This window comes from Pteropus alecto, unplaced genomic scaffold, assembly GCF_000325575.1.
Source record: "Pteropus alecto unplaced genomic scaffold, ASM32557v1 scaffold86, whole genome shotgun sequence".
NCBI lineage: Eukaryota > Metazoa > Chordata > Mammalia > Chiroptera > Pteropodidae > Pteropus > Pteropus alecto.
This window is the reverse complement of record NW_006442109.1, coordinates 26,007,457-26,021,466: the sequence shown is the minus strand read 5'-3', so window position 1 is coordinate 26,021,466 and position 14,010 is coordinate 26,007,457. Positions and strand designations below refer to the sequence as shown.

The 14,010-nt window shown below is 34.0% G+C and overlaps 1 protein-coding gene across 11 annotated transcripts in view; it reads left to right on the top strand.

Moving 5' to 3' along the window:
• Positions 1-14,010, top strand: part of WDR76 (WD repeat domain 76) — a 113,594-nt gene that overhangs the window by 31,710 nt on the left and 67,874 nt on the right. For all 11 annotated transcript variants that reach the window (XR_003042667.1, XR_001517687.2, XR_001517686.2 and 8 more), the window contains 4 exons: positions 1,854-2,012; positions 6,901-7,118; positions 7,963-8,115; positions 9,716-9,769. Coding sequence is in view for 5 of the 11 variants with exons in the window: in XM_015596066.2 (XP_015451552.1) it covers positions 1,854-2,012; positions 6,901-7,118; positions 7,963-8,115; positions 9,716-9,769 (584 nt within the window). In the remaining 6 variants the exon portion in view is untranslated. The remainder of the gene's footprint in view (positions 1-1,853; positions 2,013-6,900; positions 7,119-7,962; positions 8,116-9,715; positions 9,770-14,010) is intronic.

The window sequence follows — 14,010 nt, the reverse complement described above, 5'->3', positions numbered from 1 at the left end:
GGCAATAAGGGACAGCCTTGCTTTGTTCCTGATCTTAGAGAGAAGGTTTTTAGTTTTTAACCATTCAGTATAATGTGGCTGAGAGTTTGTCAACTATGGCCTTTATTATGTTAAGGTACTTTCCTTCTATACTGATTTTGTTAAGTGTTTTGATCATAAATGGATGCTGTATCTTGTTGAAGGCTTTTTCTGCATCTATTGATATGATCATATGATTCTTTTTTAATTTGTTTATGTGGTGTATCACATTGATTGATTTGTGTTTGTTGAACCATCCCTGTGCCCGCGGGATGAAGCCTACTTGATTGTGGGGTATAATCTTTTTAATATGTTGCTGTGTTTGGTTCGCTCGTATCTTATTTAGGATTTTTGCATTTGTGTTCATGAGGGTTATTTGTCTGTAGTTTTCTTTTTTTGTGTTATCTTTACCAGGTTTTGCTATCAGAGTACTGTTGGCCTCATAAAATGAGTTGGGAAGTATTGCCTCCACTTCGATTTTTTGGAAGAATTTGAGGAGAGTAGGTATTAAATCTTCTTTGAATGTTTGGTAGAATTCACTCGTGAAGCCATCTGGTCCTGGACTTTTACTTTTTGGTAGGTTTTTGATGATTGTTTCAATTTCCATAGTGTTGATTGGTCTATTTAGATTTTCCAGTTCTTGATTCAGTCTAGGAAGGTTGTATTTTTCTAAGTACTGGTCTCTTTCTTCTAGGTTACTAAGTTTGTTTTTATAAACTTTTTCATAGTATTCTTGCATGATCCTTTCTATTTCTGCGATGTCAGTCATAATTTCCCCTCTTTCCTCTTTCATTTGGGTCCTTTCTCTTTTTTCTTTAGTGAGTCTAGCCACGGGTTTGTCAATTTTATTAACCTTGTGAAAGAACCAGCTCTTTGTTCTATTTATTTTTTCTAATTTTTTTTTGTTTGTTTTCATTTATGTCTGCTCTGATTTTCATGGTTTGTTTCCTTGGAGTGATTTTTTAAAAACCTTTGTTTTTGTACATTTCTTTTTTTTTTTTGAGTTCTTTATAACAATGGAAAGTATTGTTTTTCTAAAAAATTAACTGTGAACCAATATGCCAAGGTGTTAACAGTAGTAAACTCTGGGTAGAAGGAATGTGTGTGATTGTATTTTTTTTCTTTTCTTCTTAAAAAATTTTTATTTTAAAATTTGAAATAAAAAATAAAAATACTGTAGTATTTTTGGAGATGATAGTTGCTCTGGCTTATAATATGACCTATGGCATAGGAATATATCTTGTCCAAATCTGAAAAGTGATGATTTGGGAGTTGGTAATTCAGTAATGAAAGGATAATCTTTGCAAGTAATAATATTAATGTGGAAATTCAAATATGTGCTTTTTCATGGTATATTTAGGGCATGAAATATTTTTTAAACTTTCATTTTGTGCCAGGACCAAACACCTAAATGAAAATTGTGGTGAGAATGATGTACATACTCGTTCATGCTTAGGAAGCAAAGTGGTAATGGTATTGATATCGTTTTTGATATAAGAAATTATGCTGTGTGTGAAATAAAGAGTAGATTTCTTATTTCCTGAGGATTTCATGAAATGAAATAAGCAGTAGTTTTTCTCTGTTATTAAAAAACTAGTTGTCTAGTTGCAGAAAGCTGGAAAATATCAAAATAAGTGTGACTTATTGTTGGATTGAACATTAGGAAAAAACAGTGTAAAGATTCCAGTTCTGATTTTCTAAAGGGGAGGTGGGTACAATTATAGAAGAAAAGACTGGATATAATACAGATGTAAATTGTTTAATGCCATGACATAGAAAATATTACCACTTTTTACTAATTTTTGTCTCTCTCTCTGCCCGCAATTCTCTTCCAGACTCACCAACCTAAAGAAGATGGAACTTATGTTTTTCAGCCCCATAGTCAGCCAGTTAGCTGTCTTTACTTCTCACCTACCAACCCAGCTCACATACTGTCACTGAGCTATGATAGCACGTTACGTTGTGGAGACTTTTCCACGGCTGTTTTTGATGAGGTAAATGTTAATGTGTTTACATGTTGACCTCAGAGGATATTCTAGATTCTTTATGAAATGCCACATGAATGATTATTATACTAATCAGATTGAGTGAGGCGGTATAGAATAGGGACTTGAGCACCACGCTGCCCATGTCCCAGGCCATCTGTTACTACTTGTGTGACCTTGGTAAGGTACTTAACCTCTTTGTGCCTCAACTTCCTTAGTTATGAAATAGGATAGTACTTTGTAGGGTTTTCATGAGGATTAAATGCAGATAATGAATTAATGCAGATAAAGTACTTAGAATAGTCTGGCACATAATAAGTGTTTTTTCTTACTATTTTAATTTTATTTTTGCAAAAGCTTTTAAATAAAATTACTATAGTTAAGCTTAGGACTTGTACTTATTTTTAATTAAAAAAAAATTGGAGTATTATTATACTTTTGTTCATCATAACTGGCCTTTGCAGATACAAATTTTGTGAGGATGAGTCTTAGATGTGACCAAAAAAAGACTGTAGAGAAATTCATCACATAACAGTACTATATCACATTATACCTAAAACTTTTGGCTTATAATAGAACACAGAAACTACAAAATTTGTTTTTTTCTAGTCTTCTAGCTAGGATTTATCATGTCTTATGTGCCATATACATCTGGTTTAGCTTAGCTGTTTTTGTCTTGTGAAGTTAGACTGAAAAACTGCTGTCATGTAATTGTACTCTGTCAAGAAATGGATACCCAGACAGTTTAATTCAGAACATCTTAGGCCAAGTTTATTTGTAACCAGTTTTATCCAGGCTTATTGTTGAGGATATAGTTTTTTCCTGCTGGTCCAAACTCTGGTTTATGAATAGTCAAAAGATCTCGGGCTCATACTCATGACTACTCATCCTCTCAGAGACAGTCTACCTAAATCACTAGCCTACTCCTTGGAGGTTTTCTAACCGATTTGATCTCTCGTTGGCTAGGAATCCTCACAATATTGGATCCCAGTGATTATGTTTTGGTCTACTATTTAAATATCTGTTGTTTGAGACTCATGGGCATGGACTATAGACTAGTGGTTACCAGAGGGTAGGGGATAGGGGAGGAGCGGGGAGGTAAAGGGGATCAAATATAGGGGGTAGGGGGAAGGTGAAGTGGGTAAAGGGGATCAAATATATGGTAGCTGAAGGAAACTGGACTTTGGGTGGCAAACACACAGTAGAATATACAGATGTCAAATTATAATGTATACCTGAAAATTATATAATTATATTATCCAATGCTACCTCAATAAACTTAATAAATATAAATAAATAAATAAATAAATAAATAAATAAATAAATAAATATCTGCTGTTTAATGCTTACAACAAACATATCATTTGAGGTACTTAATCATATCAGGTTCCCTCAAGAGAATTCTCTTCATGGAAACTTAGATGTAGGTTTTCGATGTAGGTTTTTATCCTTTATCTAATTTCACATGGGACTTTTAACATTTTTAGAGGTTCTCAGTATAAGAGCAATTTATATGTGATAGACAGTAAAGAGAACAGGTTAGTCATCACTGAAGTTGCTTTGTAAATACGAATCGATTATCTAATTTTATGCCTTATTTTTTTACATAAGCCAGTACTCAAAATTAACACATTCTAATGTCTTTGTAATTATTCTAATAGTCCATGTATAGATGATTCATAATTACTTTTAAAGGTTTTAAAACAATTTTTACAATTATAGTATAGTATGTAACTGCTATTGTTTTGTTCGTCACTGAATTCCTAAAATAGTCTTTCTTACAGTTGGGGAGACCTTTTTGTTGAGAGCTAATAGTTTTTGTGTTTCCTTTCAAAAACGAAGATGATTAAGTCTCTTTAGGTCTGTTTTTACTATATGAAAAAAGATTCAAGACTTAACGTGTTGCTAATCAGACTTGATTTCCTAATTACCGACAATTAGAAGAAACAGTTTTTTTTTTATCAATATCTTTGCTGTTTTTCTTTTAATTTTTATTTCTACCTTTTTAAAAATAAGATTTTAAGAGTAACATTCATATTTCAAATACTTATTGGAAATAGATGGGCTATCAATCATGGGTTAAATGAGATAATTTTTGTGAGAAGACTTCTTTGAACTATTTAATGAGAGCACTTTGATTATTAATGTACAACCATGTAGTTATCTATGCAAGTCACATTCTGTTTTGCATTTGTTTATATTTTTATAAGAAATTTGGAGTCTGAAATTTAAAAGTACATCTTATTTTATCAGCCACTTAATTATAACTGATTTTGCTTATATTTAAACAGCTTTATTGAGATATTTCACATACCATATGATTTACCCATTTAAAGTGTAAAATTCAGTGGTTTTTAGTATATGTATACAGCTGCGAAACCATTACCACAATCTAATTTTAGAGTATTACCCCCAAAACCCCTTGTCTGTTAGCTCTCAATTTCCTCCTCTCCTCAGCCCTACACAACCACTAATCTATTTTGTTTTTTTAGATTTGCCTATTCTGGTCCTTTCATATAAACGGATTCATACAATTTATACTCTTTTATTATTGCCACCTTTTATAGCAAAATGTTTTCAAGGCTTATCCATGTTGTAGAATATGTGAGTTCTTTATTCCTTTTTATGGCTAATATTCCAATGTATGACCAAACCAGATTTTACTCGTCTATTCATTAATTGATGAACATTTGGGTTTTTATTTTTCACTATTGTGAATAATGCCATTATGAACATTCATGTGCAAGTTTTGTGTGCATATGCTTTTATTTCTCTTGGGTATATACCTAGGAGTGGAATTGCTGGGTCATATGGTAACTCTATGTTTAACATTTTGAGGAACTGCCAAACTATTTTCCAAACTGGCTTTACCATTTTACACACTCATCAGCAATGTACGTGGCTCTATATCCTTGCCAATACTTGTTATTGTTGGTGAGTATGGCCACCCTAGTGGGTATAAGGTGGTATCTCATTGTGGTTTTGATTTGCATTTCCCTAATGATTAGTGATGCTGAGCATCTTTTCATCTGCTTATTGGTCATTTATATTTCTTTAGAGAATATCTATTTGGATTGTTTGCCTATTTTCTAATTGGGTTTTTTTTTAGTATTGAGTTTCAAGAGTTCACTTATTTTATTTTAAGTCAGGCTTATTGAGGTATCAGTTACAAATAGTAAAATTTAGGTGTACACTTATATGAGTTTTGGCAAGTTGTATATACCTGTGTAACCACCACCACAATCAAGATGTAGAAAATTTCTATCACTTGAAAAAATTACCTCGTGACCTCTTGTAGTTAGTCCCCTCATCCTTCCCGCAGCCCCTAACAACCACCAATGTGATTACTGTGTCTCTGTAATTTTGCCTGTTCCAGAATATCAAGTAAATGGAACCATTCAGTATGTAGCCTTTTGTGTCTCATTCCTTTTACCTAGCTTTTAAAATTCATCCATGGCGTTGCATGTATTAGCATTTTGTTCCTGATTCTACTGATTGAACAATCACCTTGTTAGGCATTAACCTGAATGTATTTTTTACATATTATTAAGCTTTATAACACCTTATGAGGTAGTAGGTAATGTTATTCCCATTTAACAGTTGAAAAAACTGAGGTAAAGAGGTTTATTAGCTTGCTCAAGGACATAAATATGGCAGAACTAGAATTTGCTCTTGGGTCTGTTTGACTCCAAAGCCCTTGTTGCATTTAACCATTTTAATATACTCACTGAACATTTCAAATTTCATTTGTGTATACTGGGATTTTTTGGGGCATATAGTGGTTGGGATGCCATTGATATATTAATTCATTAATCTCAGTTTATAATCTCAGTTTATAATACTAGTTATTAAAACTAAAAATCAGCAGTAGTTCATGATTCAACAATAAGAATTGTTGTGGTCATTCTGTCTTACTTGAGTACTGACACATGCTACATTTATTTTTTATTCCTTATGTGTGCGAGCCCTGAACCCAAAGTGATAATATTGTGGATTGTGATTAAAAAATTATAGCAATAATATGTGTTCATGATAAAACATTTACCGTAAATAGGGTATGTAAAGTAAATTTGCCTTTCCTCCATTCTCTCATCCTTGTATTTCTTGGGCATGTTTCCAGAAAGTACACATATACTTACAAGTATATAGATAGTTTTTTCTTTGCACTAATGGATTCATACTACATTTATACTTTTTTTTGCAACTTGCTTATTTCACTTACTGGTATGTCTTGGACAGTTAGTGGTACAAATCTACCTCTTTCTTTTTAGCATGGCATAGTATTTCAAAGTAGAGATGAACCATCATTTATTTAACCAGATCTTTTTTGGTGAACATTTAGATTGCCTCTTACTATAGGCAGTCTTGCCGTAGGCATCCTTATGTATATCTTAGTGAAATTATTGTGTATAAACATTAAATATTTTGATAGATGTATCCTGCTCAGCTGTCAAATATTTGTGTCTCTTTACACTTACTTCCACCAAGAGTAGGTGAGCATTCAACCATCTATTTTGGACTTTATTGGGAAAACTACTTGGTATATTAAGGTATTTCAATTGGGTAGAATTCATATTCAGTCCATTTCCTAGTAAGTTTCACAGGGTAGATCAGCAGCTCAGGTTTATTGGATTTAAGAGATTTGGGATGTAGTCCTGACATGGATGAATGGGCCATTTGACTTTTTAAGTGAGTCTCACAACTGATCAGTGCCTCAGTTTCCACCTCCAGATGGGGACTATCCTGTTGTTCTGTGCTTCCTGTGGAGATAGATGATGGGAGGATAAATGAGTTTATTAGAATAAAATGTTTCATAACTCTTTTATCAAAGAATTTATACATTGGCTTTCTTTAAAAGATGAAACATATATAAGTTGCTTGTTACTTTCATCCTCAGGTATATAGAAATGAAAGAAGTAGCTTTTCCTCCTTTGACTTCTTGACAGAAGATGCCTCCACTTTAATAGTAGGACACTGGGATGGAAGTATGTCACTGGTAGATAGACGGACACCTGGAACTTCTTATGAGAAATTTATCAATTCTTCTTTGAGAAAAATAAGAACTGTTCATGTCCACCCGGTACATAGACAGTATTTTATCACTGCAGGATTGAGGTATGTTCTTCATACAATTTTGTGATTTAGGCCTTTTAATGTTAGGATTGATGTTTTGGTTTGGTTGTTAAAGACATCTGACTTTTTGGCCAGAGGGGAAGGAGGTTGGGGAGCTGAGAGAAAGGGGTGAAGGGGTAGAAAAGTACAAATTAGTAGTTGATAGATGGTTACGGGGATGGGGCACACGGCATAGGAAATGCAGTCAGCAGTAAGATAATGGCTATGTTTAGAGCCAGAGTGGTGATAGAGTAATCGGGGGGATCGTTTCATAAACTATATAAATGTCTAACCAATGTACCATATACTCGAAACTAATAATAAAATAAAATGCAAAAAAAAAAAACAATAATAACAGACATCTGACTTTTGTGATACCCATGGCCAAATAATTTTTCTTTCTACACAGAGGTTTTTTTGTGTGATTTTTCTTTTTAAAAAGAGATTCTTTTGGATTTAACAAATAGCGAAAATATTGAAACAAATGCGCATTTTTGTTTTCCTTGGCATTATATGCATTTCCTTCTATTCTTTTGAGAAGAAAACTTGTAAAAAAAAGTTATATGTGACCTATAACTTGTTGGTTTATGTTAATTTTTTTCTTGAGACATTGGAAAACCAACTAGAATCTTTTCTCTTTATACATTGTTATGCTATATTTTTGGAATTTTTCTAATATTTTAAAAAAATCTATACCAGTATTTGTAAAATTAATGCAGAAAGATTAGAGAATATTAACTGATCTTCAGTGTAGTGAGTATTTGAGTGTCTAATTTATATTCAGTGCTTTTCTAGAGGCTCACTGCATGTACTCTGGTAACACTCAGAATTATTCCTCCTATTACAGGGATATTCATATTTATGATGCAAGGCATCTGAATCCCAGGGGAAGCCAGCCTTTGATTTCTGTGACTGAACACACAAAGAGCATCGCATCTGCTTATTTTTCACCTCTTACTGGTAACAGAGTAGTGACCACATGTGCTGATTGTAAACTGAGGTAAATTGAGAAGACAGAAGCATGTTATTAAGCAATCTAAAGTGTCTAGTTACTATGTCAGTAAAGCGGCAGCTTTGTTTACTGCTACTCTGTTCAGTCACTAGTTTCATAGCTGTATCAAGATTCCTAAAGATCAGTGTCTTTAAGGCTTTTCAGCAGTTTTTGTGTCTGGAAATTTCCTTGAGATTGACAGGGAATATCTATAGTTATTATGGAGAATTGATGTCAGGCTTCCCTTTCAGCATTCAGCAATACCAGAAATACTACTGAAAGCAGGCTTGTGATATTTGGAAGGGAAATAATTTTTAGCACAGTGAAGCTCTTACTTTGGAGATAGTAGGGTCTGCCCTACAAGTGAAGTGCTGAATGGAAGTTGCAGAGTCCAAGACTATATGTAGGCAGAAAAGAGAGCAAAAACTGGGCTCTATATAAACTACTGGATGAAGGTTTATGGTTTCAGCTTTGGTATCTGTATATAGCTACATCCTAAAAGGATTTTAAAATGTAATATAAAGCAGTTGAACCAAAAATAGAAAATAATGCCAATAAAAAATGATGTGGAGAATGTTAATATAACCATTAAGAAAATGATTCTGTTCTCTTCAGGAATCCCTAATTTTCCTTACGCATTTCTCAGTGTGTGAGAGTTTTACCTTAAGTTTTTGGAATTCATTCATTATTTATTCAACAAGTATCTGTTTATACTGTGAGCCAGGCTTTAGAAAGTCACCTAAATTGTTTAGACACATGGTCTGCAGTGTGTAACAGGTGCCCAGTTAATTTCTAGTAAAGTCTGTGAGCATTACTTGTTGATACATTAAGGGAGTTAGTCACCAGGCAGGGGCAATCCAGTGTCCCCTTTTTATCCACGCAGTATCCTTTGTTTAGGGAACTACCTGTTTGTCCCATTCCTGTTCATTTTGCACTGCAGAGTTGACTCTTGTTACATTAGCTGTTAGTGATTTGGCTTTCTAGTAATCTAATTAGGCAGTAGGCTCCAGTGCCAAACTGCATTGGAATAGCTAGGTACAAGGAGATGGGGAAGGTGGTGGTGATGTGGTTAGTTTCTTACTGCCAGGGTACCTCATGGAGACTTTTAGACTCTTTCAGCTGTCTCACGAGAACTCCTCACCTTGGTTGCCAGCCAGTCTTAGTCATGCTAGCAGCTGGAATCTCGCTAGCACCTAGAAATGACATCCATCTTTCAACTGATTCGTCTCCTAGGGAAATTGCTCTTAATACATGCATGTATTTTTAGGTTATTTATGCATTTTCAGACCACATCCTTTATGTATGACCTTTATTACTTTGATCGTAGTTTTTAGATTCCAGGTTATTACTTTAGAGTGTACATTTTAAGTTTGGAGTGATAGTGTTTAAATAAATTATTTGTACGCTAAACTATAAGCACTGAATTTTATAATACTTCTTATAATTTTTCTTAAATATATTAGCTGAGGTTTATTAGAGTCTTTATTCTCTGTATTTTTAAATAATTGTATTTCTTTCGAACCAATGAAAAGTTTGATAAACACACTTCAGAAAATTTGCAAGAAACAATAAAAAGAATGTTCCTTCATTCTTGTTCTTTATTTTGCAGAATCTTTGACAGCAGCTGTTTATCCTCTCAGATTCCTCTCCTCACCACTATCAGGTAGGTTTCCTTATGCCAAGTAATGTAGACCCTGGATTACTATGAGCTATTTGTTGGAGCACATTCATTAGACACCCGATAGTCGGAGAGTTTTATATTACACTGTTTAAGTGTCCCAAGTTGCTCGTTCCTGTTCTGTCCGGAAGGGTTCTCTCTGTTCCCTGTGTCTATAAAGGGGTTCAGTCTCTTTTAGCCAGTAGCAGTTCTCTGCACCTGGGTGGTTAATTTGGTTAAGGTGAATTACTTTATTCCAAACCGAAGTACTCATGTTATCTTATTAAAGAATACTGTAACTACTCACCTGCTGATGAGGCTAGATGAAGCTCTCTTTAATTTGTGCCTGTTTGCTCTGGGCTTAGAGGGCTTCTCTATCCTCCCACTTACTTTATATTTTTGGTAACCCATTTTACATCTGCTGTGTATGTGTTTTACATCAAACTTTACTCAATGCCTTCTTCCTAGACATCTCTCTTTATCAGTATTTATGAAGTTGGGGACAGAGTGTACAGTATATGTTGATAGTTGTTTCATGAGTTTTATAGTCTGTACAGGCTATATTTAAGTATGTTCATTTTCTTTTTCACAAATTTCCCCCTCTTAGTTTCCTTTTCCAGACTTTCTAATTTATTAGTTTCTAACGTGTATTTAAAAAAAAATTTAGGGTGATGATTCTGGAGTCAGTACGAATTTTCATAAAAGATAGTGTAACTGAGTGGCAGTGGGAAATGTTCTCTGTATCCCAGCAGTCTCCAACCTTTTTTGGCACCAGGGACCAGTGCTCTTATGAAAATCTAATACCTGAGGTGGAGCTGAGGTGGTGATGTTAGCGCTGGGGAGTGGCTACAATTATAGATGAAGCTTTGCTTGCTCACTTGCCTCCTGTGCGGCCTAGTTCCTAACAGGCCACGGACTGGTACTGGTTCGTAGCCTGGGGGTTGGGGACCTCTGCCATAGACCATATGTCTTTAATAAGAAAGGGTTGCTATATTAAGCTATAGAGAATAAAAGGGCAGTATTTTCTTTTTGCTTTGGAGAGCTGTAAAGACCAACTGTATTTTTTAAATATTAATTTTATTTTTAGTTGTGATTATAAACACGTAACATTCAATTCACCATCTTAACCATTTTTACGTGTATAGTTCAATAGTGTTAGGTGTATTTGCTTTGTTGCGCAACAGATTTCTAGAACTTTTTCATCCTGTAAAACTGAAATTATGTGCATTAAACGTTAATTCTTCCTTCCCCCTGTTTCTCAGACCTTGGCAACCATCTTACTACTTTCCATTTCTATGATTTTGACTACTTCAGATACTTCATATGAGTGGAATCATACAGTATTTGTCATATTGTGACTGGCTTATTTCACTTAGCATGATGTCCTCGATATTCATCCATGTTCTAGCATGTAATAGTATCTCCTCTACTTAAGGCTGCATAATATTCCATGTATGTCTCTACTTAATTTTCTTTATTTATCTGTTGTTGGATATTTAGGTTGGTTCTACCTCTTGGCTATTATGAAAAATGCTGCAATAAACATGGGCGTACAAATATCTCTTCAAGAGCTTGCTTTGAATTCTTTTGGATAGATACCAAAAGAAAGATTTTGATGGATCATATGGTAATTCTATTTTTAATTTTTTGAGGAGCCTCCATACTGTCTTTGCATGGCAGCAGCATCATTTTACATTCCCACCAAGAGTATATCAGGGTTCTGATTTCTATATTCATCAAGTTGTTTTCTTTTTTTCTTTTGTTCGTGATTATCCTAATGAATGTGAGGTAATATCTCATTGTGGTTTTGATTTCCATTTCTCTAATGATTACTGATGTTAAAAATCTTTTCATATGCTTGTTGGCCATTTGTATATCTTCTTTGGAGAATTGTCTGTTCAAGTCTTTTGCCCATTTCCGAATTGGGTCATTTTTGTTGTTGAGTCGTGGGAATTCTGTATAATTCTGCATATTAAATAACCCCCTTATCAAATATATGATTTGCAAACATCTACCATTCTGTAGGTTGCCTTTTCACTTAATTTATTGTTTCCTTTGGTGCATAGAGTTTTTAAGTTTGATATAGTCCTATTTGTCTATTTTTGTTTTTGTCGCCTATGCTTTTTGGTGTCATATCTACAAAATCGTGGCTAAATCCAGTGTCTGAAACTTTTCCTCTGTTTCCTTCCAGGAGTTTTATAGTTTCAGGTCTTATGTTTAGGTCTTTAATCCATTTTGAGTTAAATTTTATATATGGTTTAATGTTACTGTCCAGCTTCTCTTGCATATGGATATCCAGTTTTCCCAGCACCATTTTTTGAAGAGGCTGTCCTTTCTCCATTGTGTGGTCTTGATACTCTTGTCAAAGATCATTTGACCAAATACATGAGGGTGTATTTCCGAGCTTCCTATTCCTTTCCACTGGTCTGTATGTCTGTCTTTATGTCAGTACTATACTAGCTTACCTTTGTTTTGTATTATTTTTCAAAATTAAGAAATGTGAGGCCAACAGCTTTGTTCTTTTTTAAGATCATTTTGGCTATTTATGGTCCCTTGAGCTTCCATATCAATTTGAGGATTTCTAGTTTTTATTTCTGTAAAAATGCCATTGGGATTATGATAGGGATTGGTCATTGTTAATGTGTAGAAATACAACTGCTTTTGTGTGTTGATTTTGTATCCCGTAACTGCTGAAATCATTTACATTGTTTTTTTGGGGATGTGTGTGTGTGTGTGTGTGTGTGTGTGTGTGATCTTTAGGATTTTCTGTATGTAAGATCATGTCATACAAATAGGGATAATTTTACTCCTTCCTTTCCAATTCGGATGAATGTCTTTTATTTTTGTCTAATTGATTAAATGTCATGTGACTGCTCAGAATGTGTCCCGCTTATCAAATGCTTGTCGATTTAATGGTGATGTCTCACGTGCAGGATCTAGTTACTTATGCAGTTGTTAACAACCTGGAAGTTAGGCAGATCAGTGTCTCTAGTCCTACTCATTTTTCTAGTCCTACTGGATTTCCCGTACTCTGTTGAATAGAGGTGGCGAGAGGGCATCCTGGCTATTTTTCTGATCTTAGAGGAAAAGCTTTTGGTCTTTCATTGTTGAGTATGACATTAGCTGTGGGTTTTTCATATATGGCCTTTATTCTTTTGAGATAGTTTCCTTCTATTCCTAGTTCATTGAGTGTTTTTATTGTGAAAGGATATTGAATTTTGTCAAATTATTTTTTTGCATCAATTGAGACGATCATATGGTTTTTGTCCTTCATACTGTTAATGCGGTATATTACATTGATTGAATTTTGTATGTTGAAGCATCCTTGCTTTCCAGATATAACTCTAACTTGGTGTGTAATCCTTTTAATGTGCTATAGAATTTAGTTTGCTAGTATTTTGTTGAGGGTTTTTGCATCAGTATTTATCAGGGATATTAATCTGCAGGGTTTTTTTTTTTTTTTTGTAGTGTCCTTGTCTGGCTCTGGTATCGGGGTTTAGGGGTGGCCCCATAGAATGAGTTTGGAGGTGTTCTCTCCTCCTCAATTCTTTGAAAGAGTTTGAGGAACATTGGTGTTAATACGTCTTTATGTTTGTGAGAATTCTCCAGTTAACTCATCTGGTCCTGGGCTTTTTGTTGTTGTTGTTGGGAGGTTTTTGATTACTGTTTTAATCCCCTTACTAGTTATAGGTCTATTTAGATTTTTCTATTTCTTCAAGATTCAGTCTTGGTAAGTTGTGTGTTTTTGGGAGTTTATCCATTTCTCCTAGGTTATCCAATTTGTTGGCATATAATTGTTCATAGTATTCTCTTATAATCCTTTTTATTTCTGTGACATCAGTTGTAATGTCCCCTCTTTCATTTCTGATTTTAGTTATTTGTGTTTCTCTATTTTTTTCTTAATCTAGTTAAGGGCTTGCCAATTTTGTTGATCTTTTAAACAATAAACTTAGTTTTTTTTTTCTATTGTTTTTCTATTCTCTATTTCCTGCTCTTTATTATTTCCTTCTTTTACTAACTTTTGGTTCAGCGTGTGTGCTTTTTTAACTTGAGGTGTACTTAGGTTGTTGATTTTGGGATCTTTTTATATATATATATTTTTTATTAAGTTTATTGGAGTAACATTGGTTAATACAATTATATAATTTTCAGGTGTACATTGTAATTTGACATCTATATATTCTGTTGTGTGTTTACCACCCAAAGTCTAGTTTCCTTCAGCTACCATATATTTGATCCCCTTTACC